This window comes from Syngnathus acus, chromosome 3, assembly GCF_901709675.1.
Source record: "Syngnathus acus chromosome 3, fSynAcu1.2, whole genome shotgun sequence".
Lineage (NCBI taxonomy): Eukaryota > Metazoa > Chordata > Actinopteri > Syngnathiformes > Syngnathidae > Syngnathus > Syngnathus acus.
The window spans coordinates 1-24,249 of NC_051089.1; the positions used below are offsets into that span (position 1 = coordinate 1).

A 24,249-nucleotide genomic window follows, 5' to 3' on the forward strand; every position below is an offset into this window, starting at 1 on the left:
CCAGCATCACCAGTTTTGCTTTCCATCCTTTTGGAGACTTTTTGGTGTCCGGCTCCACCGACACCAACATCAAGGTGTGTGTGTGTGTGTGTTGCTGTGTGTTTGGCGCGATGCTCTGCTCTGCTCTCACGTCACCTGACTGTTCCGTGTCTCGTCACTGGCGGATGTCGTCCAACAGATGTGGGACGTGCGCAGGAAAGGCCCCATTTACAGGTACAAGGTAAGATGGTGGCCCGCCGCGTCAGTTTCTCCTCCCTTGCCGGCTTGGAGCTCGCCTGACCCTCTTCCAGGGTCACACCGCGGCCGTCCGGAGTTTGGCCTTCAGCCCTGACGGGAAGTGGTTGGCGTCGGCGAGCGACGACTGCACGGTCAAGGTAAAGGGGGCGGGATAAGTGGATGCGCCTTTTGAAGCTTGTAACGCGTGGCCGTGTTGTGCCACAGCTGTGGGACCTGAAGCAGGCCAAGACCATCACAGAGTTCACGGCGCACACCGGCCGTGTCGGCACCATCCAGTTCCACCCCAACGAATATCTGTTGGCCTCGGGTGGCGCCGACAGGTGCCCCCATCTCGCCGTGCCGTGCCACCGCTGCGCTGGCTTTCCCCCTGCTCCTTGTGTGTGTGTGTGTGTGTGTGCGCGCAGGTGGGTGAGGCTGTGGGATCTGGAGAAGTTCTGCCAGGTAGGGGCGCTACAGGACACGGGCGCCATCAGGTGAGTCGTGACCACACGCCTGGCACGTACGACGGCCAGTAGAAATGTCGCACGAGGCGGCGGCGGCGACCTGCTGCTCAGGCAGATGCTTGGCCGCAAAGCAGATTGTTCAGCAAGCGCCTGCCTGCCTTCATCCTTCTCAAATAAATGACTAGCTGGAGCGAGAGGCGACGCTTCCGAGTCGCATCTTGGTGACAAAGGTAGCAAAGGCGCTGTGCCGCTGTCCCGTTTTGCAGGGCAGGAGCAAGTGAGCGGAGGAGAAGCAAGCGCCGGCTCCCTCCGACCGCTCGCAAAATTCTCCTGCACGTGGGTGATGTCCTGAACGACGGCCTGCGCCTTTAGGGATTCCAAGCCTCCTCGAGCGACATTTAGCTCGAGCGCAGACGTCGTGCGGACGCTCTCGAGTGTGGCTCGTCGGTCTTTGGGCCGAAGCCACGTGAAGCTTTTTCACACAAATCTCCCGCAGGTGTGTGATGTTCAGCGCCGACGGCAGCTGCCGGTACAGCGGCCACGCCGACGTCCTGGGCGTGTGCGCGTGGGAACCCGAGCGCTGGCTGGACACTGGGACGGTGGGCTGGGGGCGGGTGGCCGACCTGGCGCTCTGCAACCAGCAGCTGGTGCGTTGCGTCCCGAGCGCCGAGTGAAAACCTGCGCAACCAAGACCACAGTGGCGGCACCGGCGTGGGCTCACGTTTCCTGTCCTGTCTTTTTGGACGGTCAGATGGGCGTGTCTCACCAGCTGAGCAGCGTGTCAACCTACGTGGTGGACCTTAAGCGCGTCAAGACCAGCGCTGCGCCAAACGCCGCCGCGGAGAATGACATGGCTCCGGCGGCCCCGGCCGGCGTGCAGCCCACCGGCGGCAAGGCGGGCGGACCGCGCCGCAGCTACCAACGCCCGGCCTCGCCGTCTCAAGGGTGAGACATGGGGAGCGGCGCGGCTGGCTCCACGCCGTCGGGAGCCCTATGCTAATCCTGCGTCTTCAGCCTCAAGAGGAGCGCGGAAGCCGAGAGGCGGAGTCCCGAAGGGGAGAGGCGTAGCCCCAGCGAAGACGAGGCGGACGACAAAGCTTCCTCGGCCCAAATCCACAACGCGCAAGACTACCGGGAAATATTCCAGCCCCGCAACGCCATCTGTACAGACGCCCGCGCGCACGCAGGCACAAGCCTGCAGGTCACGCAGGTCACCGACTCTTTTGCCTTCAGGTCGGACGCCTCCCGGGATGTCGGAGCCTTTTCCCAGCCCGCCCGAGGACGGTGAGTCCAGCTCGTCGTCACGCGGCGACATCACGTGACCGCCGTGGCATCTTCCCTGTCCTCAGAAGGAGCCGATGGCAATGTGGCGGCGGCAGCGCTTTGTCCCGACCAACAGCTGCCGGTCAGCCAGCATCCCTCCCTCCCTCCCCCAGGGCGCGTGTGCGTCCCGGCCGCTCAAAGTCTGCTCTGCGTGTGACAGGTTTCCACGGCGGCGGCCCCGTCCACTCCGGTCCAGCGGGTAGAGCCGACGGTGGGTTGCCTGTGTGAAACGGGCCGCCCCGTCCGCCAGCGAGCAAGCCCAGCCTCCGCCGGTCGAAATATTCCCGGCCAGCAGGAGCGAGCCCAGCGGCCTGACGTGGCCCGACTTCCTGTCGGTGAGGCTTCCATTGTGTTCGCAGGCCGCCCGCTGCGCCTTATCGCAGCATGCGCTTTTTTGCCTCCAGGCCCGCCGCGGCGAGGAAATCCTAAGCGAGAGCGACGTTTTGAATCACATCCAAAACGGGCACGCCACCCATGTGCGTCATGCTCAGCAACCGACGCAAGAACCTGCAAAGTGTCAGAGACGTGTGGGCCCGCCAGGGCATCAAGGTAAGGCCACAACAGGCAGCGGGCCATTGCTCTTTCCATTAGCGACACACGCCTGAAACACACCACCCTCGTAGCGGGCGGTCCGGCCTGCTTGAATTCAACAGATGCGGGAGGTAGCGCCGTTGGCAAGATTTCAAAAATGGTGTTTGAATGCCACGGAGCAGAGCCACTTGCTGACGAGTGTGTTGCTACATTGAAACCTCACGTGTGGTCCGCAGAGCGCGCTGGACGTCGCCGTCGCAATGAACGACCTGTCCATAGTCGTGGATGTCCTCAACATCATCAACGTGCAACCGTCAGTCGCACGCCCACGCGCACGCGGTGTGTCGTGCGCGGGACATGATGTACAGTGTGCGTGTGTGCGTGCGTGCGTGTTCAGGTCGCTATGGACTTTGGATGTGTGCGCAAGCAGCCTTCCTCAGATTGACACCCTTCTGCAGAGTAAATATGAAAGGTCAGTCGCTCGTGCTGCTGGTGTGTGCGCGCGCGCGTTCACGTGTGGCTTGACCGACCGCACACTGTTGGTGCGTGCCAGTTTACTGCAGTGCGGTTGCACATCCCTGAAGAATCATCATGAAATATTTCTGGCCGCTGGTCTGCGAAACGCTGAGGGCGGGGCCATCGGTGGGCGTGGACGTCACGCGAGAGGAACGGTGAGCGGCAGCGCCGACCCCTGTCTGGTTTTCCCTCAGAGCGACCTCTGACCCCGGACGCGTCTTCTTCAGGCAGCACAAGTGCCACGTGTGCAGCAAGCATCTGCAGAACATCAACAACGTGGTGAAGAGCAAAGCGGCGCAGGTGGGGCGGCAACGGCTCCGCCTTCGGGGAACTGCGGATGCTCATGGCGCAGCTGGACCAACACTCGTGAACGCCGCCAGATCCTCCTCTGCTCGGTCGCCTCTTCGCCCGGCGGCCGGCGCCGGCCGTCAGAATTTTGGGCCGCGGGTGGCAAATTCGGGGCCTCGCTCCGAGGAAGTGCGCTGACGACGGGATTCGTAGGCGGACCGACTCGCCCGAGCCGCTTAGTGCCTTTGGCCCATTTGGGGAATAGGCACCCGCGTCGGTTTTCAATGGCCGATGGCGGGATGGCCACTTTGATAGGGCGCCGCCTATTGTTAGCGCTCCATGAAATGCTGATTCTCCGTGTCATCGTTGCACTCTGAAGATGTCGTGTACGAACAGTATTTGGAAATAAACAAAATCTTTTGAACTTTGGCCCGCTTACTATTGCGTACATCACCTTGCGGGCGTTGATCCATATAACATGGCTCAAATCAATTTGGGGGCGGGGTAGGACGACAGCATGCACGGCGCATCGTCACTGTCACCGTCAGGCGGGTGGGCGCTAAGCTGTCTTTGTCCAAATTTGCTCAACGTCAGCTTTTGTCACCAATGGCCAGTCTCTACGACTTGTCCGCAATGACGAGATGCCTGACGCGGACTCGGATATGAATGGACCGTCGAGATGGTCCACGGCCCTCTAGTGGTCTGTGGCGCTATTGCAGGTGACCCGTGGAAAATAATTGTAATATTTATTAAAGTAAAATGGATTCATTATTTGGACTTGATTGATTTTCCAGCTCATTTGTGAATCATGTGTCTGTCCAAATGATGTCAACTGCAGCGGAGATTCCAAAATAGACTTAGCCTGTATAGGGTTACCCTTCTTCGGTGCAAAATATAGTTTAATAATATTCCGCCAAAGCAGTGGTCCCCGAGACCTGCTTGCTTGACCTAGGTGCCAGTCAGCCGGCCGCCGGAAGGAAATTGACAGTTCCTTTTGGCGACCGCAGGGTGGCGATAAGCAGCACGTCTGCACCTGGGCCGGCGCCCAGAGAGACAGACAAAGAAGTAGACACGGAAGTACGCGTGGCTCCGACCCGTTGTTGATGTCGTCGGTACGTCGCCGTAGTTCCCCTTGGACACTTTAGCTAGTCTTCTCGTCGTTGTGTTCCGCCATGGCGATGGTGGACGTGGAGGACGAAAGCAATTGGGCGTCCGTCTTCCAGGACTGTTTCCCGGACAGCTGGAGGGACAGAGCGGACCTGGCCGCCTACTTGGCGGAGCTCAGCTCGTTGGGCGTGGAGCAGCTGGGCCGCGAGCAGGAGCGGCTGGCGGACGAGCGAGCCAGCATCCTGGAGCAGACCCGACACTGGCTTCGCCAACTACCACACTTTTATCCGCACCGCCGACTGCACCGAGCGCATCTACCGAGACTTCGGCCGCGTCGAGGCCGCCGTGTCGCGGTTGCTCGACAAGCTGCCCGCGCTGGGGACAGAGATGCCGGTCGGTCCGCGACCACCACGCACCAGCGCGCGCATTCGCCCTGGCTCACATTGACCGATTATGTTTGGCTGGGAGTTTTTTGCTTTCCTACCCGCTTTCGAATTAGGCACCAAGCGGCGGCGGCGACGCCGATTTATGGAATAACAGTTCTGACGAGGCCGTGTCGTTTCCTGTGCGCTTGCGTTCAGGAGCTTTGCGAAGGAGGCGGAACAGATGTCGGCGAGCCGTCGCATGAACACGCTGACTCTGAACCGCCACACGGAGATCCTGGAGATCCTGGAGATCCCGCAGCTGATGGACACGTGCGTGCGCAACGCTTACTACGACCAAGCGCTGGAGCTGGCCGCCTACGTGCGCAGGCTGGACAAGAAACACGCAGCGCTTCCAGTCATACGGGTGATGCGCGGCGCGCGCGCACGCACGAACGCACCACACACGCAGGCGTGTTGCTGGTGCCGGAGGCGGTGGGCGATCGCGTCGTGTCCTCTGCTCCGAACAACAAAAGGAGAAGAGCAGCCCGTACGATCGAAGTCTAAATGTTGCCCGACCGTTGATGTGCTCTCGTCCTGGGCCTCTCAGGGCCTGTTGCGTGAAGTGGCGGAGAGTACTCAGCTGATGCTGCTCCAACTCCTGCAGCAGCTGCGCAGCGACGGGCAGCTGTCGTCGTGCCTGCGCGCCGTGGGGTACCTGCGCCGCATGGACGCCTTGGACGAGGCCCGGCTGCGCGTCAGTTCCTGCAGGCGCGCGCGCCTGGCTGCGAGCGGCGCTGGACGCCGTCCCCGACGCCGAGCCCTACGCGCACATCAGCAAGAGCGCCGAGGGCGTGCCGCGTGCACCTCTTTGACATCGTCACGCAGTACCCGCGCCATCTTCTCGGAGCAGCGGCGCACAGGGCGCCGCGCCGCAGCGGGCCGACGTCCTCCACGCTGGGTGCTCTCCGAGGTGCTGCTTTTGCGCCATGGGGAAGAGTTCGGGGCGGGGGCGCAAATGGCCAAAAGGCTTGATGGAGAGCCAGAAGGGTTAGTTTCCATCTTGTTGCTCTCGGGCCCTCAAGTCCAAGCACACGCCCCAGGTCCTCAAATGGCCGAAAAGGCTCGATGGAGAGCCAGAGTTTAGTTTCCATCTTGTTGTCCAAGCACACGCCCTTGGTTCTCACTCGGAGACAGTTCAGTGCAGCCAATTGGAGTGCTCTTGCGTCTGCCCAGCGAATTGCTCTCGCATCTCCTCAAATTGGCGGGATGAACCCCCCACCCGACCTTTAATTGGCACTTGGATCCAACGGTCCTTTATTGGCGAGATGCACGCCCGCCCCCCTATCTGCGTACGAGTTCAAAGCTATGTGGCCTTTGGTGTGTGTGCAGGTGTGCGAGTTGGTGGAGGTGCTGGAGCGCGACCTCCGACGTGGCGCCGGCGCCCGACTGGACTCGCTGGCGGCGCAGTGCATGTACCTGGGCCTGTCCTTCAGCCGGGTGGGCGTGGACTTCCGTGGCCGGCTGGCGGCCGCCCTGGCGCAGGCGGCGGCCGAGGCCTTCGGGAGCGCGGCGCGTGAAGGCAGCGGCGCCACTTCCAGCAGGTAATGAGCGGCTACGCCCGCCGTGGCGGCGCCGCTACGTAGCCAGGTACGCCCCGCGCAGGCGCCAACGGATCCGCGCCGGAACTTGGGCGCCGCCCGCCACCCTCCTGGACTTCCGCGCCGCTGGTCGCTTTCCCTCAACCATATCCTGGCCCGCGTTCAACGACCTGCGCCTGTGCTGCCCCTGGCACTGGCCCAGTGCGGTCACCGCAGACTTGCACCACGCCCTCGTGCCACGTAAGGCAAACGCGCTCACGCACTCACGCAGACGCCCCTTGGGGCGAGGTGGGGGGTAGGTTGGGGGGGGACACGATGACCGACGACCACGGTTGAGAGGGCAAGTCTTTCCATTCTGGGATTTTACTTCCTCATTTGCAACATGTGCGAGAAAGGGCGGCCGGCCGATCTCCTCCGCGTACCCTCGCCTGCCGGCATCTGATTGAGGGTTTGACGGCACGGTCGCGAGTCTCTGTTCCCGCCATCGCGGTCCAAGTACTTGGACGGCCATCGGGCGAAGGTCATGTCAGTCAGCGAGCGCCGCCTTTTGGTTACATTTTTTCATTTGTTTGTTTCACCCTGACCTTCACCCCAAGGCCGCGTCCGTGACGTTTTTGTCAAAAGCGTGTGGCATGACGCATTGCATCCTCCCGGCAGGTGACCGCTCAGCTGTCGGCGTTCCACCGCGCCGAGGACTCGGCATTCAGTAACGGCGAGCGTCGAGTTTTTGTGCGTATGTGCCGCGTCTACGCCCGAGACATGCTGCCCTTCCTGGACCGATGCCTCCAGATCCTGTTTCCCGCCCAGCAGATAGCGCTCGTCCTTGGTCAGAAGCCTTCATTATCATTAGGGATGCTTGAGCTTATTGTCACACCAAAACCTGATCGCACTTGTACTTTGGATACTTGCAATGTCCCCAACATACAATGAACGATCCCGTTGTGTCTCAATTGGTATTCTGTGCAGGTGTTCCAGCGTCGCAAGTGCTCAACAGTGAGGGTTTGGGCCGCGTGGACGCCGAGCGGCTGCTGGAGCCGCTTGGGTTCTTGCCGCCCGAGGACGAGGGATCTCCGTCCAACGTCGGCGGCGCAGAGTCGAGCGACGCCGTATCGGGCGTCAGCGCCTCCCCGCGACGCGCCGTCGAGTCCGCGCTCCGAAGACACCGATGACCCGGGCGAGCGACCCGGCGTGAAGACAGCCGAGAAACAGAGAACCTGTTGTGGCGACCAGAACCCTGAGCCGCCGGTTGACCGAGGAATGACTCGATCGGCGGAGAATGGTGACCGTGTTGTTTGGAAGGCAAAGCCAATAAAAGGCCGCACGGAAAAGGATGTGGCCTTTTTTTTCTCTCTCCAAATGAATGGAAATGTGACCGCAGAGGGCGGGACTCCCACCTACGAGCAAAAGTGGTCAACATTTGGCTGGAAACCCCGGCACTAGAGACTCCCGCAGAGACGAAAGGCTTTCAGACGCCAGAGGGCAGTGTTGCGCTTCTCAGATGGCCGGCGGCCACGTCTGACGAACACAAAGAAACAAAAATACTATCGAGGTCAGCACAGCATCATCAACTGAGGCATTTACCATACCGTTACATTAATCGACATTGAAATCAAGAAAATCGATTATGCCCAGGGCACAAACTAGATCAGGGGAAGGCTGTCGTTTCTTGTACCTCGCTAAGTCAAATGCTTGTGCCGATCAGGATGTATATGTCAAGTCAAACTAGTCGAACGAATGAGTGAAAATGTTTCAAAAGGAGTTCCGTCAGCTAGATAGTCCATCGACAGATCAATCAATCAATCAATCTAGCTATCGGAGTCTGGCCGAGGGGGCGCCACGCACGGTCAGTCGTGAAGAAGGAAAAGAAGTTGTTTGCCCGTCAAGCGCGAGAAGAAGAAGGAAAAGAAGTTGTTTGCCCGTCAAGCGCAAGAAGAAGAAGACGACGACGAAGAAGAGGACGCAACTGCAACTGCTGCTGCTGTGCGGTCGCGGGTCTCGCCGGTTGCCTCTGTTGCCTTGCGGCGTTCGTGCTTCGCTCGGCATGGCGTACCAGTTGTATAGGAACACCACGTTGGGAAACAGTTTGCAGGAGAGCCTGGACGAGCTCATTCAGGTGAGCAGCGAGCGTGCTAGCTGCTAATGCTTCCGCTAGCCCCCGGCTCAAACCTCTTCGACTTCTTCTGCCGACTAACACACACTCGCCATTCCCATCGGCACGTTCGCTCGTTTAGGTTGGCTCACACAATGATATGGCAACATACGCGCCTGTCCTCCCAATTTGCGCTACGGCAGCCCGTTCGCCATATTGGATGTGGCACATCGACGCCCCGACTCGACAGACTCCATGAGCGGGGACGATGCACATTCATCAAGGACGGACGGCTCGCACAAGACAGCTTGCGCCAATGACTGGCACTGTCTGCTAGCTGGTGTGTTTTATGCCCTGCGTTGTATTCTGCGTTTTTTTTTTTTTTTTTTTTAAACTGGAGTGAAGTTGGGCGGCACGGTGTGAGCACGTCGCCCCACCGTTCGGCGGTGCGGGGTTCCATTCCCGCTCCAGCCCCTTTTTTGCATGTTCTCCCCGTGGCTGCGTGGGTTTCCTTCCTCCAGGCACTTCCACATTCTCAAGATCCGCACAGAGGACCGCTCCAGATTGCCCGTAGGTGCAATGGTCGTTTGTCTATGCCCACCCTGCGATAGGTTGAGGGCGTCCCCCAGCGACCGCCCAAACTCAGCCGGAATGAGCTCTGGCGCCGACACACGGCCAGGAGATGGCTCTGGTGGGACCGAGAAAAGTCTAAAGGAGACATATCTTCAATCCGGACAATAATACAAGTGTTTTGGTATCATGAACAGTATCGACTGTGACCTTTTACACTGGCAATGACATGGGTCCGAAAAGGCCGTAGCGCTTTGTATGAAACGTGGCGTGCATTCCTAACCAAACGTACCATTCTTGTTTGTCTGTCAGACGCAGCAGATCACGCCCCAGTTGGCCCTGCAGGTTCTTCTCCAGTTTGACAAAGCCATCAACACGGCGCTGGCCAACCGCGTTCGCAACCGCGTCAACTTCAAGGTGAGCCCGCCGGGGGACGCCTGCACGGCCCGTGTCCATTTGTCTGCAATTTGCGCCCGCCGCCCTTGAACAAAGTCCGAGCGCTACTTTTGCCGTTCTGGCGCGTCTTGACTTTGCGGCGCTTGTGTCGTCAGGGTTCGCTGAACACGTATCGCTTTTGCGACAACGTGTGGACCTTTGTGTTGAACGACGTGGAGTTTCGAGAAGTCACCGACCTGGTCAAGGTGGACAAAGTCAAGATTGTGGCGTGCGACGGAAAGAGTAAGTGGGCACGTGCGCGAGCCTCCTGCACCTTGCTCTGTCTTCTACGTTACCAATGAGTACACTTGTCTTTTCCAGATTCTGGCTCCAATGCCGCGGAGTGAGCGTGAGCCTTCTGCCGAGAGCCTCGCCTCAAGTGTACATATGCGTGTCATTTATGTGTGCAAGGCAACTTGCAGCATTTTCTTTTAGTCTTGTTTTCTACTTTGATGAAACTTGAATAAAAAAGAAAAAGTCAAGTGGGTGTGTCTTTTGGCTGACGGCGGCGAGCGTCTGCGGCACTGCAACAGAGAGTGGGCTGGCTGCCGCTGCCTTTGACTGAACGATAAGACGCTCTTCTGGGAAGAGACGCTGGTCGCAAAGAGAAGCTTCTCGGATCGGGCAAGAAGAGCAGCGAAAGAAAGTCGGCCGAGTCGTAACGCGGGCGGAAGGAAGGAAGCGGAGGATGCGCCACTGCAGCTGTGTGGTTGCGAGTGAGTCACTGCAAAGCAGGTCAGACTCGCTGACACGCACGGACGGCTTCCTGTCTCGGGCGGGGGCCTTCATCTCCCTGCGCAACCATCAAAGGCCAGATGAGGGCCTACTTCGCAGCGGAAGGAGAGAGGTTCCCATGTCCTGGCTCTGCCCCTTCACTTTGCCTTTGCCCTGGCTCTTTGTGGCGAATGTCGGGCAGGAGCCTGGCCGGGGGGTGGGGGGGTGACTGGCTAGCTAGCTAACGAGCGCGTGTCTGCGGGGAAGTCACCATCCTTTCATCCCAAAACGGAACCTGACCAGATCAAAGAATCGAAAGTGGGTCGGGCGTCACGCTTTGACGCGCCCCGTCACACTTTGACACGCCGGCCGGTGCGGTTTTAGCGAGGAAGATCAAAGATGACACGGGCGCCGGCAGATGAGGATAAAGGCCCCCGAGGAATGGCGCAGACTTGTCATTGGTGCACCTCCGGCGGCCGTCGTGTGACAAGGGAGCGTTCCGCTGAGTGACGACAATGTTTCCCACGCTAAACGGTGCCCTCCTGACGGTAAGACCCGAGCCAGGCCGTGTATGCTGGCTGGCCAAGCATCTCCTCAGATGGAGAGGCCCTCCCTCCCCTCCGTGGCTTTTGAGCTGTCTCCGTACGTCTGTCCATTGTCCCTGTGCGCAGCATTCTGCGTCCGTCTGTGTTGCGGCGCGCGCTCGCCTTTCCGTTTGTTCACCGCCGCCGGGTCGAGTCCCGTCCATTTCAAAACCTGGAGCAGGGGCCGGCGCAGTTGGCAGGATGCAACGGATGGCGCGCGGGCGTGGCGCCGTACCGAGCGACCATTTAAGACGCCCCCCCGCCCGCTCTTGGTGGCAACGCTTGGTGGCAGATCTATCTCAGTGTGCTGTCGTCTCCCTTTGGGGCGACGACACAGAGTCACAGTGAAATGGTCGGCGCACATACTACGTGCCGTGCCGTCCTCCGGTTTGTTTTTTCGCGCCCCGTGCTTGAAGCAGGTAGCGTAAAATGAAGAAGGAACGGCGTCACCTGATGTCTGCCCTTTCCCGTGCACGTTCCGCTTTCAACCATCCGTCGGCCATAATGGGCGTACCGTGATACTTTTCGTTCCTGTCGTGGTCTTTCTTAGCTTTGATGAGCGCTGGGTGCGATGCGTTCAGGTGGCGATGGCAATGTCGACGGCGTTGATGTGGGAGGGCACGGCGGTGGCCGCGGTGGGAGCAGACCGCCGGTCCGAAGACAGGAGCCACGAGGCGCCGACCGAAACGGTGACCCTCGAGTTCAACCCAGACGTCTTGCTCTCTGCCAAAACGTTGCGAGCGCTGCACAACCGCTCCATCTCACCCTGGACGTATAAGTAGGGAAACGCGCACGCACACATCCATGCAGTTCCATATTGATGACCCTGTGGCGCTCGCTCAGCGTGTCGCAGGACGCGGCGCTCTTCCCTCCCGTGTCTGAGGCCCGCTGCGTGTTGCGCGGCTGCCTGGACTCGAGCGGCGTGGAGGACCTGAGGCTGGAGTCGCGGCCCATCCTGCATCAGGTTCTGCTGCTGCGCCGCGTCAAGTCGTCGGGCGCCCCCCCCGCATCAGATGCGCCGCTACCGCTTGGAACGTCGCCTCGTCGCCGTCGGCTGCACGTGTGTCAGAGATCAGCAGCGGCCACGCCTCTGACGTCGCCTTGATTGGGAACAAATCTCACCAATAAATGTGACAAACTCACTGCGTCGTATCCAATTTCTTTCTCTCGCTCGCCCTTATACCCCTCGACGGGAGGCGAAAGTCCCCCAGGTTGATGAACTCTCAGCACTCACGCAGCCTCCGAGTCATCACTGTGCAATAACATCCTGTTACTAAATGTTGTTAGTTACCTGAATGTTGTACAGAGGCTGAGATCAAATTCCCTGTTTGGCATGCACAAACTTGGTCAATAAAGCTGATTCTGAATGTGCGTGAAATGGCCCTTAGAGTAGACGCTTGCTTACTTGCTTGGAGGAGTTCCTTCACAAAACCAAATAGAGAAGAGAAGAGAAGAAGAGAACGTCTTTATTGCCATTGGACACCAGGTAGCGTGCTCTGTCTGTCTGTCTGTCTGTCTGTCAAGTGTGCAAAGTTGGGAGTCAAATGGCGGCAAGAGAGGAGAGCCAGGCGGAGAATCAAATCCAAGGCAGTTATGTTGTTTAAAGTCGAGCGGGGGCAAACGCCTTTTATTTTTTGGCGAGTTGTTAGACATTTGATTTTTTTAGTGGTTTAGTCGTCAGTTTGGTTCGCGCTTTGCACCAGTGGGTGGCGGTAATGCGCAAGAAGGAGAAGAAGAGGGAGACGAAGAAGAAGTGGGGGCGCGAGAAAGAAGGAGAAAGAGCTCAAGAAGGAGACGAAGAAGAAGTGAAAGAAGAAGAAGAAGAAGGAGACAGAGACGAGACGCGTTAAACAATGGCGGCGCGCGACGCAAGCGTTGGCGTTTCGTCGGATGAGGCAAAGAATGTTGACGATGGGAGAAAAGCTGTGTGTTTGCTCGTGCTCGGCATGGCCGGATCCGGAAAGACGACCTTCGTTCAGGTAGCGCTGCAAAGAAATGGCGCCAATGCGAGACAACCCCCCTTAGCACAGCATCAAGTGTCACTCACTTGCTGCGTTCACGTCGCACCGAGAGGACGTCGAGTCAAACAAAAATCTGCTCACGTTTTCTTGAGTCATTGTCGTGTTCCCCGTCACTTCGGCGAGCCTCAAAAGTGCACTGCTCCACTTTTGTGGCTCCTGACACGAAGCCGCCTCGCCTACACGCTCTTGCGCTTTAAACTTGAGCCACTTGAGTTGATCTGTCATCGTCGCAAACGTCTCAGATTCATGGAATTTATATTGCGAATGAAATGTACCTACACTGGCTTGAATAATACACTATAGCAACTGATAACTGCTGTACAGGCTTGTGATTCAAGTAGTTGCACTTTCCAAAAGCTTGTTCACTCCCTCTTGGGTGATCTGCTCAACAGTAGTTTTGTTGTCTTTTTTTTCCTTCTTTTTTTTTTTTTTAATAAAATGTCTGCAAAATCCGCTGACGGCAATTACGGACTGTCCTAATAATCATGGGTTTCTCGTCCGGACGATTCCACAGAGGCTGGCGGCTCACCTTCACACCCTCCAAAGTCCCCCGTACCTGATCAACCTGGATCCGGCCGTTCACGATGTTCCCTTCCCGGCCAACATAGGTAAGGCGACGCTGGACGCGGCTCCCTTCCCCGCGTGACCTTTCACATCTGACCCACCTGGCGGGCGGCAGACATTCGAGACACGGTCAACTACAAAGAGGTGATGAAGCAGTACGGCCTGGGACCCAACGGAGCCATTGTCACGTCGCTCAACCTCTTTGCCACGCGCTTTGATCAGGTGAGCCGGGCCGGGCCGGGCCCAATTTGCCCGCCTGTCCGCTTTGTTCCCTGTCATTTCCACGCTCCAATTGTAGTCATGAATGATACGTTTGCCTGTCGTTTTAGGTGATGCGTTTCATTGAGAAGAAGCAGCACAGTCACAGGTCAGTTAAGGCAGCGCCAGCAAGAGGCCCGCCCATCTGGCATGCTGGTTTTGACGCCGCTCCGCCCTCCCTCTGCAGGTACGTGCTCATCGATACGCCGGGCCAGATCGAAGTGTTCACGTGGTCGGCGTCGGGCAGCATCATCACGGAAGCGCTGGTGCGTCACGCGCGCTCAAAGCCGACGCAAACGATTGACGCGCCGGTGCTCGAAGCCGGCGCAAACGACTGACGCGCCGGTGCTCGAAGCTGGCGCAAACGATTGACGCGCCGCTGCTCGCCAGGCCTCGTCCTTCCCCTGCGTGGTGCTCTACGTGCTGGACACGTCCCGCAGCGTCAGTCCTGTCACTTTCATGTCCAACATGTTGTACGCCTGCAGGTAGGTCAAGGTAGGTCTTGAGGCTGTGACATTTTGCCATTGAGCCAATGTTTGTCTTTTCAGCATTCTCTACAAGACCAAACTGCCCTTTGTTGTGGTCATGAACAAAGTGAGTGCGCATCGTTGTTGTCAGTGCCTCTTTGTTTTGAGGCCAAATGGGAATTTGGGAATCAGCCGGCTGGCGGCCGGCCGGCCACGTCGTTGCTGACAAAGGCCCGTGCGTCTTGCAGACAGACATCATCGAGGAAAGCTTCGCCGTGGAGTGGATGAAGGACTTTGAGGCTTTCCAGGACGCCCTCAACCAGGAAAGCTCGTACGTCAGCAACCTGACGCGCTCCATGAGTCTGGTCCTGGACGAATTCTATGCCAACCTCAGGGTAACCGCGGCGGTCGCCTCCTTTCAGGGCCCGACGCCCAGCGGTGGCCTCGGCGCTTCTTTCTGTTCTTTTCCCGACGGCGCTCAAGTCATTTGCGGTTGTGGCGCAGGTAGCGGGCGTGTCGTCAGTGACGGGCAGCGGATTGGAGGAGCTGCTGGTCCAGGTGCGGGAAGCCGCCGACGAGTACGAAAGGTGAGACTCTTTTGTCTTTTGCTCATTGCGCCCTTGACCCCCCTGGGTTAGGGTAAGGGTTAACCCTCCTCCGAGCGTTATGAAAAGACTCCCGAGCCACTGGTCAAAGTCTCCGCTTGCTATTGTCTGACTTGCGATTGGCCCGCTCCTGTGCCGTTTGTTTCGTCCAATGTTGCTCCTGCACCACTTGAATTTCAGAGCGGGCGGTAAACTCACGGCGTGCGGGGCGGGCCACCGTGCTCCTCGTTCAAACGAGCCAGTCTGCCGCTGAGGCGCAGTTAGCGGGCAATGTTGCGGACGCTAACACGTTAGCCAGCAGTTGCTCGAAATGCTTCAAATCAATCCGGCGCTTGTGTTGCTTAGGGATTATCGACCGGAATACGAGAGACTCCGCCAGCAGCTGGTGAGTGTTTCCGAGCGCCCCGGACGGGTGGCGCAGATTCGAGCTTCCTCGGTGCCTTTCTCGCTGTCAGACGGATGCCCAAAGCGGAAAGCGGCGGGAACAGCTGGAGCGACTGGCCAGGGATCTCGGCGCCGTCCGCATGCCGTCGGCGTCTGTTGCAGGTGGGCAAAAAATAAAATAAAATAAAAAACGACTGCAATCGGTGGGGGGGGGGGGGGGGTGCGCGCTTCTCCTCACTTGTGTTTGGGCTTGGAAGCGTCAAAAAGTCAGCAGCGGGCGCCTTCCCAAATGAAAGCGCTCGCATGGAATGGAATGCAGACAACAAAATCATGTGCGCTGCTTTTGGTTTCTTTTTATTAGTTTCTTATTTTCCTTTTTTCTCATTGGTTGCGCAGATTGTGCATTGGCAACTGGTAGACGTTGAGTGGAAAGAATAGAAAGCAACACAGCTTGCCTTTTTTCTGGGTGGGCCCGTTCCACGGCCGGCGCACGTAACTTCAAGCATTGACAGCTCGCTGGGCCGGTCTTGCCGCTCCTTTCAGTGTTTCAACACGGAGAATGACATTTCTTATGAAGTTTTTTTTTTTTTTTTCTTTGTTGCAGAAAAAGTCCACGTGGGCGGGCCCAGCGACCTCATCATGACTCGTGGCATCTGTGACTCGGAAGATGACACGGCGGCAGCGGCGGACAGCGACACGGATGACGTGGACCACAGTAGTAAGATGGGGGAGGGGGACACACACTTTGATTTGAGTGCGCCGTTGATAGCAGAGGCTTCTATTTGGCACGTCTTCCGAAACAGAAAGCGACGTCTGCGGTCCTTCTCAAGCGCGTTTGCGCTCACCCCCGCAACCTTCTTCATTGTTGTGGCGGGCCGCATGGTAGTTTCCTCGGGAGGGCCATTATGACCGTCAACGCCTTTTATTATATACAGTATAGGCTAGACGACAAACTGCCGAATCGCTAGGCTAGACTAAAACTGCTGAAATATTGTTAAAAGCGCAATGGTAACAAGAATTTCTCGCAATATCTGTATTTCTTTAAAAGTGAGGACAATTTGTAATTTTAGTATTGACACAATTTGTCTTCGGGGGCCACATAAAATGATGTGGCGGGCCGTATCTAGCCCCCGGGCCTGGCGTTTGACAACAATCTTTTTTTTTTTTTCTCTCTTGAAATGCTAAACTTGCCTAGCGCTCTGCTGTGCCTTTGGCTTGCTCATTAGTCACCTCTTCCTCACTGGGGTTTGGGCCGCTGGAGAACACTGTCACAATGGCTGGGGATGGAGCATTCGAGCGCTGATATCTCCTGTGTCATGTGTGTGTTTGTTTACAGAAGTGGAGGAGAGCAAAGAGAAGGACTCCTTTGGAATTTTCCTGCGGGAGAGGAGGGAGGTGGTGGAGGTGCGAAATCGCAAGTGCGGCTTACCAGAAGGTCCTTGACGGACGCCGACTCGAGCCAAAGACGGTCGAGCCGAGATTTCTGCTGACGGCGCCATCTGCAATGAGTGTAAAAAAGGCCAAATATGAACCAAGTTAAAGGCTTGTATTTTAATTTAAAATTCAATTATTTAGGGGAAGCCTGTCTTTCTTGGAACACGCTTATTGGGGCATAATCCCTGCTTTGAATTAGTTTTTTTTTTTTCTCTCTTAACCTTAATGCGTTTGTAATGTAAACTGTGGATTGAGTCCCTATCCCCACTGGACTAACCCTAACCCACTAACCCTGTTCTCTGGTTTTCCAAATATAAACTTTGAATGAAATCTCCATGTGTGTGTTTTGTCCAAAATAAAAGTGGCACGTGCTGGAGGCTTTTTGGCACTGATACCCAAAGTGCGCTAGTCTTGTTCTTTAATTCAACTTTGAATGGGATCAACACCAATTTTACATGGATATTGTATTGAATGAGTGTCTTTTTGTTTTCTGTGTTTTTTTTAGTACACTCTGGCCAGATCAGGCCAGCCCCACCCAGCAATATCAGCAGCAGCAATCTCTCCACAAATTCCCTCAACAGACACTGACCGCCGTTGGTCACTCTACGTACATAGAGCGGCTGGCTGGCTGCTGTGGTACGTTGATGGCCAGTCGTCCAGAAGCCGTCCGAACCACGCATCAAACTCGTTCAATCCGATTGTATGTTCGTTAAAGCTCGCTGCTCTGAAGATGCTGCACTTTAGCTGGCTGAGGTTTTACTGCTTCACTGAGCTTTTCAAATCATTTCAAGCAGCAAAAGTGGCCAAATAACCAGTGGCACAGGCTGTGTTTGTTGTAGCAAAGATGGCAACAATGGTTGCCCGTGTGCAGCACTATTTAAGATGTATGGCGCATGCGCAAGGTTAAAGGGCCACAAAGACAATGACAGAAAAGACACACTGTGTTTATTTTAAAAAAAAAAATTCTTGCAATTGAGACACGACAGTGTGTATAAAAAATAAAAAAAAAGACAGGCAATTTTGCTATCGGGCTGAGCGACGCGTTTGAAAGTTCATGGTGTTTTAAAATCGCTCACCTTGTGACTATTTTGCCAAATGATGAACTTGTTCAGAGGCTGAAATTCGGACAGCTAACCATGAGCAACTCATCCGATGATCGATTGGTTGTCGAGAGGAGTTGCTAAGTTGCGGCATGAAGCGCGTAGTCGGTCAGGTCAGGCCGTCCTGGCCAAGCTGTCGCGTCACTTGCCATAAGAGTCGCAGGAGCGCGTCTGCCTTGTATGGAAAAAGTTTCTTGTGGTGCAGCCTGGCCAGCAAGAGGTGCAGCCGGAGCAGACAACGCCTCGCTCTCCCCAACGTGTGCTGGCCCGTCCGCCGCCGCCTTCGCCCTTCTCCGTCTCGGCCAAAGGGAACCCTCGGCAGCGCCTCCGCGTCCAGTCGCCGGCACGAGGCGGCGAAACCCCGCCACTCAGTCCTCAGGTAGCGCAGGTAGCGCAGAAAGTACTCCAGGAAGCAGGTTTCCGTCGACATGAGGAAGTCCAGCAGGATGCGGTGGTCCCACCAGACGGCGCGCAGGAGGAACAGGAAGTGGCAGTGCGGGTTGCAGCCGGCGGCGCAGGGGGCTTCGGCGCTCGCGCAGTTCTCTCTGCCGGGAGGCACAAAGGCGCATTTGCTCTTGGCAGGGGCGGCGCTGCCAATGGTGAAAATCCACTCAGCACGAGCGAGCCACTTGAATTTTCTTTTGGCTTCACAAATGGTGACCAGTCTGCTCCCACTGTGGACCTGGCAGCGCTATGCATGGCAGCAGCCTCCCACTGGTGTGTGAATGTGCGGCACTGTGAAGCGCCAAATACGTGCAGTCCAGTGACGTACCTGAGGCGGAGGAAGATGACGAGCGCCGCTTTGGCAGCTTCCATCATGTCGTCGTCCTGCTCACCAAACAGCAGCGGGAGGAGCGCGCAGTCGTGGTCGCCGTCCGTCGGCCGCACGCCCCTCTCGCGCAGGAACCGCCACAGACGCGTCAGATGGCCGCCGGCCTCCCCGTCGCCTGGACAAATGTGGCGCGGTGATCGTGGGGGACTGCGAGACCGGTGCTCTCCTGACCACCGCAAGGGTCAAAAAAGTTTCCCGTCTGAGCCGCACAAGCGCACGTCTTGACGGCTACAAAGCGTGAAAGACATTGCCACATATGCCAGGCGGCACAAACAAGAAAATGGCCCATGTCGTCATGGCAACAGGAAAACATCCGTCCGTCCGTCCAATCGCAGGGCAGGAAAACCATGCTCGTCATTTTGCTGTTCTCACCTGTGGCGGCGGACGTCACATGATACTGGACGCTTTTGATGAGCAGCAGGCTGACGGCACGCAGCATGGCCGTGTCACACTCGCCGTCTTCGCTGCCTCCTTTGGTGCTGCGCGACCCGCCGAAAAAGGTCAGCGACTCGGCGCTCACGCTCGACAGCCAATCGGCCGTCGCTGCGTCCAACACGGCGGCGGTGAGAGCGCCGAGGTCGGCGGCGCTCTCTCCGCACATTCCCAGCCAGTCCTCGCCGGCCTTGCGCAGCGCCGCCCGCTTCAGCAACAGCGCCGCCCTCTTGCTGACAAAGTAGAGTGGCGCGCGGCTGACGGCAGCTACCAACGCGGCGGCGTGGACGTACGTCAGCCGTGGGCTCCCGCCGCCGGATGCCGTGAGGAACTCCAGCAAGTCCAGCAGGTGGCAAAAGGTGTCGGCGAGGCCAGATGCGCCGCCGGCGCTCTGGTCCGCGCTGAGGAACCTGGACGCTGCTGTGCAGACGCTCACGTCAAAGGCCGCGATGAGCGTCCTGACCGGTTCTGATGGATCAAAGACAAAAGTCAGCCTCTTCTTTTTGGTCGGGACGTCGCGCCCGTCAAACAACGGGCCCGTGCCTTTGCGCTACGGAAGGATGCAGCACTTTGCAAAGCTCTGGTGTGCCAGCGTCGGAGCCGCTGAGCAACTGGACCTCCTCCCACCGCGGTGCTTTACTTTAGGGTGTGTGACGTTTGACCTGGGCGCTTGGTGCGCAGAAGTTCCTGGAGGACGTGCGTCAGCGACCACAAGCAGGCGTCCAGTTGGGGGCCAGCGGGCAAGCTGAGCAGCGCCCGCTCGCAGGTCCCGTGCCAGGAGGGATGGAGCACGCCCTATCGTTGGGTCATAAAGGTACGTCGGACATAAAGGTATTTGTCTGGAAATGACTGCGCACTTGTCAAACATCAGCTTAAGCGTTGGCCCTGCTGCTGCTGCCGCCGCCGCCGAGGCTGCTGCATCTGCCTGGGCGCTTCTGACTAAATTGTCTTCTTGCGGCTGGATGGATTTGTATCGCCTTGTCTTAATCACGGAATAAAGCACTTACGGATACTTGCAGTTGGTAGAGGACACATGCGGAGGCGCTCTTCGCAGCCAAGTGACGGACCACTTGATCGCGCTCTTCACACGCAAACGTTGCCACCTGCCGCGCGTTAGCGTTAGCATTGTGAGCTGAGGCGGGACGCCGCGCGACACTCGCTCACCATCTGAGACACGACGTCCAGGTCCCGAAGCAGGACCTCCAGCGTGTCTTGGTAGAAGCGGGCAAGGTGTGACGTGGGAGCCGTCACCGTGGCAACTATCCTGCCGATCAGCGTCAGAGCCAAGCAGGTCGCATCCTGAGCGGCCGCGCCGTAGCGAGAATGGGCGTGCACGCCGTCGATGATCGCGCGCGCCACCTGCTCGGCGTCTTGCTTCGGTTTTGTAGCACGCGCGTTCACCAAGCACTCGTAAGCCTCAGCGAGGACAGCCACGAGCCTCCGAGGCGCTGCGCCGGGGGACGCCATCTTTGAGGGGGACTGGCGTCACGTGACACGAGGCGTCACGTCCAGACGTGGGCTTGTTCTCTCTCGCTTTCTCAAACTGTAAACAGAAAGACCGGTTTTGTTGTTAGCAAGCTTTGATATCATACATGTATTATTTAAATGGGTAATTATTTTCCAGCAACTCATTTGGCAACGGGCCACAGAGTAATGCAAATTCTAAAAAATAAAGTTGGACGGGAAAATGCACGTGGCATAAAGAGGGTTAGGGCGTCACTAGATGCAGCGTCACCATATACTAATGAGCGCCACAGCCTAATATAACTTTCCCCCACTTTTTAAAAGTACGTACCAAAACCCCAAAAAGACGCGAATCAATCATTCAAGTTCGAGAGATTTGTTTCATCTAGCTTTCAACGACGTTCTATGAGCCAGCTTCAAATACGTCGATTACCTTTTGATTCCAAACGCACGTTGCAATGGACGGGACGGACGCGATGTGACGTAGTAACGCCGTCCTCATGTAGAGGGCGGTAACTCAAACTGCGAGCAGTCAGTCGCTGTCTAACGAAGAAGAAAAGCTGGCAAATCCTGTTTGGGATCGTCTGCCGAATGTCGATCCCGCTCCCTTCGCCTAACCGAGTCATCGGCGCTGACGGTTAAGTAGGGCTAATTAACAGTGATCAAAGAGTTCCTGGACGGGCGGGCGCGATCATTTAGTCGCCTCGTGGCGTGGCGTGGAATTTGAGGCCAAATGGACGACGTGGAGATTGCGGACGTGGACGAGAACGGCGAGGTCCTACCGGAAGAGGGCGAGAAAGTGCTGAAGCGGCAGCAGCACGACCACCTGTCGTCTGTTGGCTTCATGGGTAGGTAACCAAAGATTGGCAACTTGAACACTCAAAGCAACAACTCGTTTTGGTCACCGTACGTATTGACGCTTCTGTGCGTCTTTTGGGTCACGTGACCGACCGCACGTTTGCTCTGTTCGAGACTTACACCCAAAAGGCACGTCTGACAGGAAAGCAGCATCCGCCAACGAAATCACACAAATGGAGCAGTCCTTACGGGTGAGGCGAGGCGAGGTGAAGTGAGGCGAGGTGAAGCGAAGCGAGGCGAGGCGGGAGCTCAGTAACACATGAATTCTATCTTACCTGCGTTTTGTTCACAATGAAACTCTTTGCGCTTGTCCGTGACACCAAACAATGTGGGCGGGCACGAACACCAGTTGTTGCAGCTTTTTCGAGAAACCATTTCCTGCTATCGCAGGAGGATGATATGAAAATGTGTGCGAGTTGTCCCGTGGTATATGACTTTTGGAACTCAAATGATCAACTCGCTGAAGAAGCTGGATAACGACAACAACAAAAAAAGAAAAAGTAGAAGAATCCGGTTAATGTGAACATTTGATTGTCAAGTCACCCGTTGTCATTTCGTAAGACTCTGGCTTTTCCACCTTCGCTCTGTGTTTGATTTGCACAATTTCAGTCGGCGAGCCGCTGTGGGCGTACGGCTGCTACGTGCTGCTGACGCTGGCTGCCCTCTGCACGCTGCTGGTCTACCTGGCCAAGAAGAGGAGGAGCAGGTCCCTCCCTGCCCCCACCCTGCAAGGTTACTTGCCGTCATCACCTTCAAATGATAGCGGGCGGGCGGGCGTCTGTTGGCATCTAGCGGACTATTGGCTCGTACGCACGCTTCCACCGTAACGCTGGAAGGAGTTGAACGACGAGTGAGTCAGGGCCGGCGTTTTTGAGTGCCGACACTGATGTTGATGTGTAGACGCCGAGGAGGTGGTGAGGAGGCAGGAGGCCATGGAGGCGTCTCGGAGGAAGATGCAGCAGGAGCAAGACGCCAAGGCGGCCATTTTCAGGGAGAAGCGCAATCAGGTGAAGCGCAAGCAGGCGGAGCGCAAGCAGGCGGAGCGCAAGCAGGCGGAGCGCAAGCAGGCGGAGCGCAAGCAGCCCGGAGCGCAAGCAGCCCGAAGCGCAAGCAGCCCGAAGCGCAAGCAGCCCGAAGCGCAAGCAGCCCGAAGCGCAAGCAGCCGAAGCGCAAGCAGCCGAAGCGCGCCAGCGAAACGGCCGGCGCCTTCCTCGTGTGACCTGTGAACCGACGTGTGCCTTAGCAAGAGGAGGAGAAGAGGAGGCAGAAGATTGAGGAGTGGGACAGCCTGCAACTGGGCAAAAGTTTCAAAGGGGCTTCCAGACGATTGCAAGAGGTCAGTGACAAACGTGGGGCGGTCTCTCCTCCGCTTGCTCGCGTGGCTCCTGATGTGTTGTCTAACCTCCGCAGAGCAGCGACGAGGGTGCCTCATCCAGCACCGCGCTCAAACCCAAGAGCCATAAGAAGCCGCTTCGCAGCTCAGGTAACGCAAAATGGAAGGAACCCAAATTGCCGCTAATATGCGAAGGAAGGCTGCTGGCTCTTCTCGGCGGACTCCTTCAAACACCTCAGTGCAACAAAGCGATGGCAACGGAGCCCGAGAGGAGCTAATCCATGCACTGCCCCCCAGTCATTTGAGCACCTTGCTTTCAAAAAGAAAGCAGCATGTGAGCTGACTTTGCTGTGTGCTCGCTCAACGGGTTCTTGTCATTGTCTTTCAGAGTACAGTCCTCTGAGCGGCGAGGGCGGCGGCTCGTGCTCGTGGCGCCCCGGCAGGCGGGGCCCGTCGCCTTCGGGTGGATGAGGTTAGAGGAGGTCGCGCAAGACGACCTCCATGTATGTGCGCCCGCCGTACGCAGGCACCGGCTGACATCGGCTCGCGGCTCCTCGGAAGGAACGTGCATTACGCTGCGGCGAACCCCCCGCTCATCTACGTAAGATGAATGGCAGCATAAGAATCCAGGAATTCCTACAATGGCCCGCAGGGTTCGCTGCAGTGTGTGTTAGCGTGCCGGTCCTCGCCGCGAGCTCGGGATGACGTCGCGCTCGGAAATGGTCGCCGACCAGCGAGCGAGGCTGATGAACGTCGGCGTCGGTGTCTCCTCTCGGGCTTTAAATTCTTGTACGTTCTCAAGATTGGCATTGTGACAGCTCACACCGGAAAGGCTTCGCACCTGCTTTTTCTTTTTCCGGATGTCTCAGATGTTTGAGGCGCGGCAATTCTCAATGTACGCTGAAAATCTTTCTCTGGCGGGCTGCTGACGTTACTCTGCGCTAACGCCGCAGCTCGGCTTACCTTTCGACCTGGACGTGATTCTCCTCGATCCGATTGGCTCGTTTGCTCCGGAACCTCTGGAGATGGGCGAGCTTATGTCAACGGGCCCGGTGGGGCGGAGATTGACAAAGGCGCATTTAAAGGAATGCCGTCGGATTGACTTGCGTGTTTGATTTCATGCTCGCCACAAACGCGACATGTATAAGAGAGTCCCCTTTTTACATTCTGGCCGCTTGACTCAAAACAAAACTTTCCTCTTCTGCTGCCCACATTTTGAAGCAATAAATCAAACTATGTCAACTTCAGACTTTAGAGTCTCTCTCTCTACCCCTCCTAGTTAAAATGGTGACTGTAAACCACAGGTGTCAAACTCAAGGCTCGGGGGCCACATACGGCCCGCCACATCATTTTATGTGGCCCGCGAAGACAAATTGTGCATCAAATTCGTGTGTCAATACTAGAATTGCAAATTGTCTTCACTTTTAATAATATCATTTTTTTTTTGTAATATTTGACCAGTTTTTACTCGTCTGATTTGAAAACGAGTTATTTGTCAGTTTGTTTTGTAGCTTTTACTGTATATAATATGAGGTGCTCATACATTTATTTGGGTCGACAGTCATATGACTACAAAGCGGCGCGCGAAAAAAGAAGAGTTTGACACCCCTGTTTACAGTGTAAACAATGGTCAACATCGGCCGAACAGCACTTTCCGCACTGGGCTTGCTCGTCGTTGTAATTACAGCTAATAACCT

At 56.9% G+C, this 24,249-nt stretch overlaps 4 protein-coding genes, 1 long non-coding RNA gene and 2 pseudogenes across 5 annotated transcripts; 6 read left to right on the plus strand and 1 right to left on the minus strand.

The window, feature by feature from the left end:
* The first annotated feature begins 5 nt into the window (after nt 1–5).
* Nucleotides 6–3,441, plus strand: LOC119120364 (annotated as a pseudogene).
* Nucleotides 3,442–4,412: 971 nt separating this feature from the next.
* LOC119120810 lies at nt 4,413–7,736 on the plus strand (annotated as a pseudogene).
* A 579-nt stretch (nt 7,737–8,315) lies between these two features.
* On the plus strand, nt 8,316–9,984 carry LOC119120943 (transcription initiation factor IIA subunit 2). The gene is made up of 4 exons (XM_037248222.1): nt 8,316–8,521; nt 9,380–9,484; nt 9,619–9,745; nt 9,824–9,984. The coding sequence occupies exons 1-4, from the start codon at nt 8,450–8,452 to the stop codon at nt 9,847–9,849; spliced, it is 330 nt and encodes a 109-aa protein (XP_037104117.1). The 5' UTR covers nt 8,316–8,449; the 3' UTR covers nt 9,850–9,984.
* A 2,624-nt stretch (nt 9,985–12,608) lies between these two features.
* On the plus strand, nt 12,609–16,933 carry LOC119120884 (GPN-loop GTPase 1-like). Its single transcript, XM_037248112.1, has 13 exons — nt 12,609–12,779; nt 13,336–13,429; nt 13,501–13,607; nt 13,715–13,752; nt 13,831–13,909; nt 14,034–14,128; nt 14,192–14,237; nt 14,359–14,505; nt 14,615–14,697; nt 15,061–15,100; nt 15,171–15,261; nt 15,704–15,817; nt 16,436–16,933. The coding sequence occupies exons 1-13, from the start codon at nt 12,654–12,656 to the stop codon at nt 16,540–16,542; spliced, it is 1,167 nt and encodes a 388-aa protein (XP_037104007.1). The 5' UTR covers nt 12,609–12,653; the 3' UTR covers nt 16,543–16,933.
* A 587-nt stretch (nt 16,934–17,520) lies between these two features.
* Nucleotides 17,521–21,830, minus strand: LOC119120695 (protein Lines homolog 1-like). Its single transcript, XM_037247831.1, has 7 exons — nt 21,495–21,830; nt 20,062–20,440; nt 19,905–20,000; nt 19,560–19,692; nt 18,838–19,365; nt 18,406–18,580; nt 17,521–18,178 (listed from the first exon to the last, which is right to left on the minus strand). The coding sequence occupies exons 2-7, from the start codon at nt 20,362–20,364 to the stop codon at nt 17,743–17,745; spliced, it is 1,671 nt and encodes a 556-aa protein (XP_037103726.1). The 5' UTR covers nt 20,365–20,440; nt 21,495–21,830; the 3' UTR covers nt 17,521–17,742.
* Nucleotides 20,893–23,799, plus strand: LOC119120696 (selenoprotein S-like). The gene is made up of 6 exons (XM_037247833.1): nt 20,893–21,209; nt 21,829–21,951; nt 22,120–22,226; nt 22,463–22,555; nt 22,630–22,702; nt 22,941–23,799. The coding sequence occupies exons 1-6, from the start codon at nt 21,095–21,097 to the stop codon at nt 23,021–23,023; spliced, it is 594 nt and encodes a 197-aa protein (XP_037103728.1). The 5' UTR covers nt 20,893–21,094; the 3' UTR covers nt 23,024–23,799.
* Nucleotides 21,217–21,708, plus strand: LOC119120697. The gene is made up of 2 exons (XR_005097568.1): nt 21,217–21,425; nt 21,456–21,708. It is a non-coding gene; the product is annotated as an uncharacterized LOC119120697 (long non-coding RNA).
* Nucleotides 23,800–24,249: the final 450 nt, after the last annotated feature.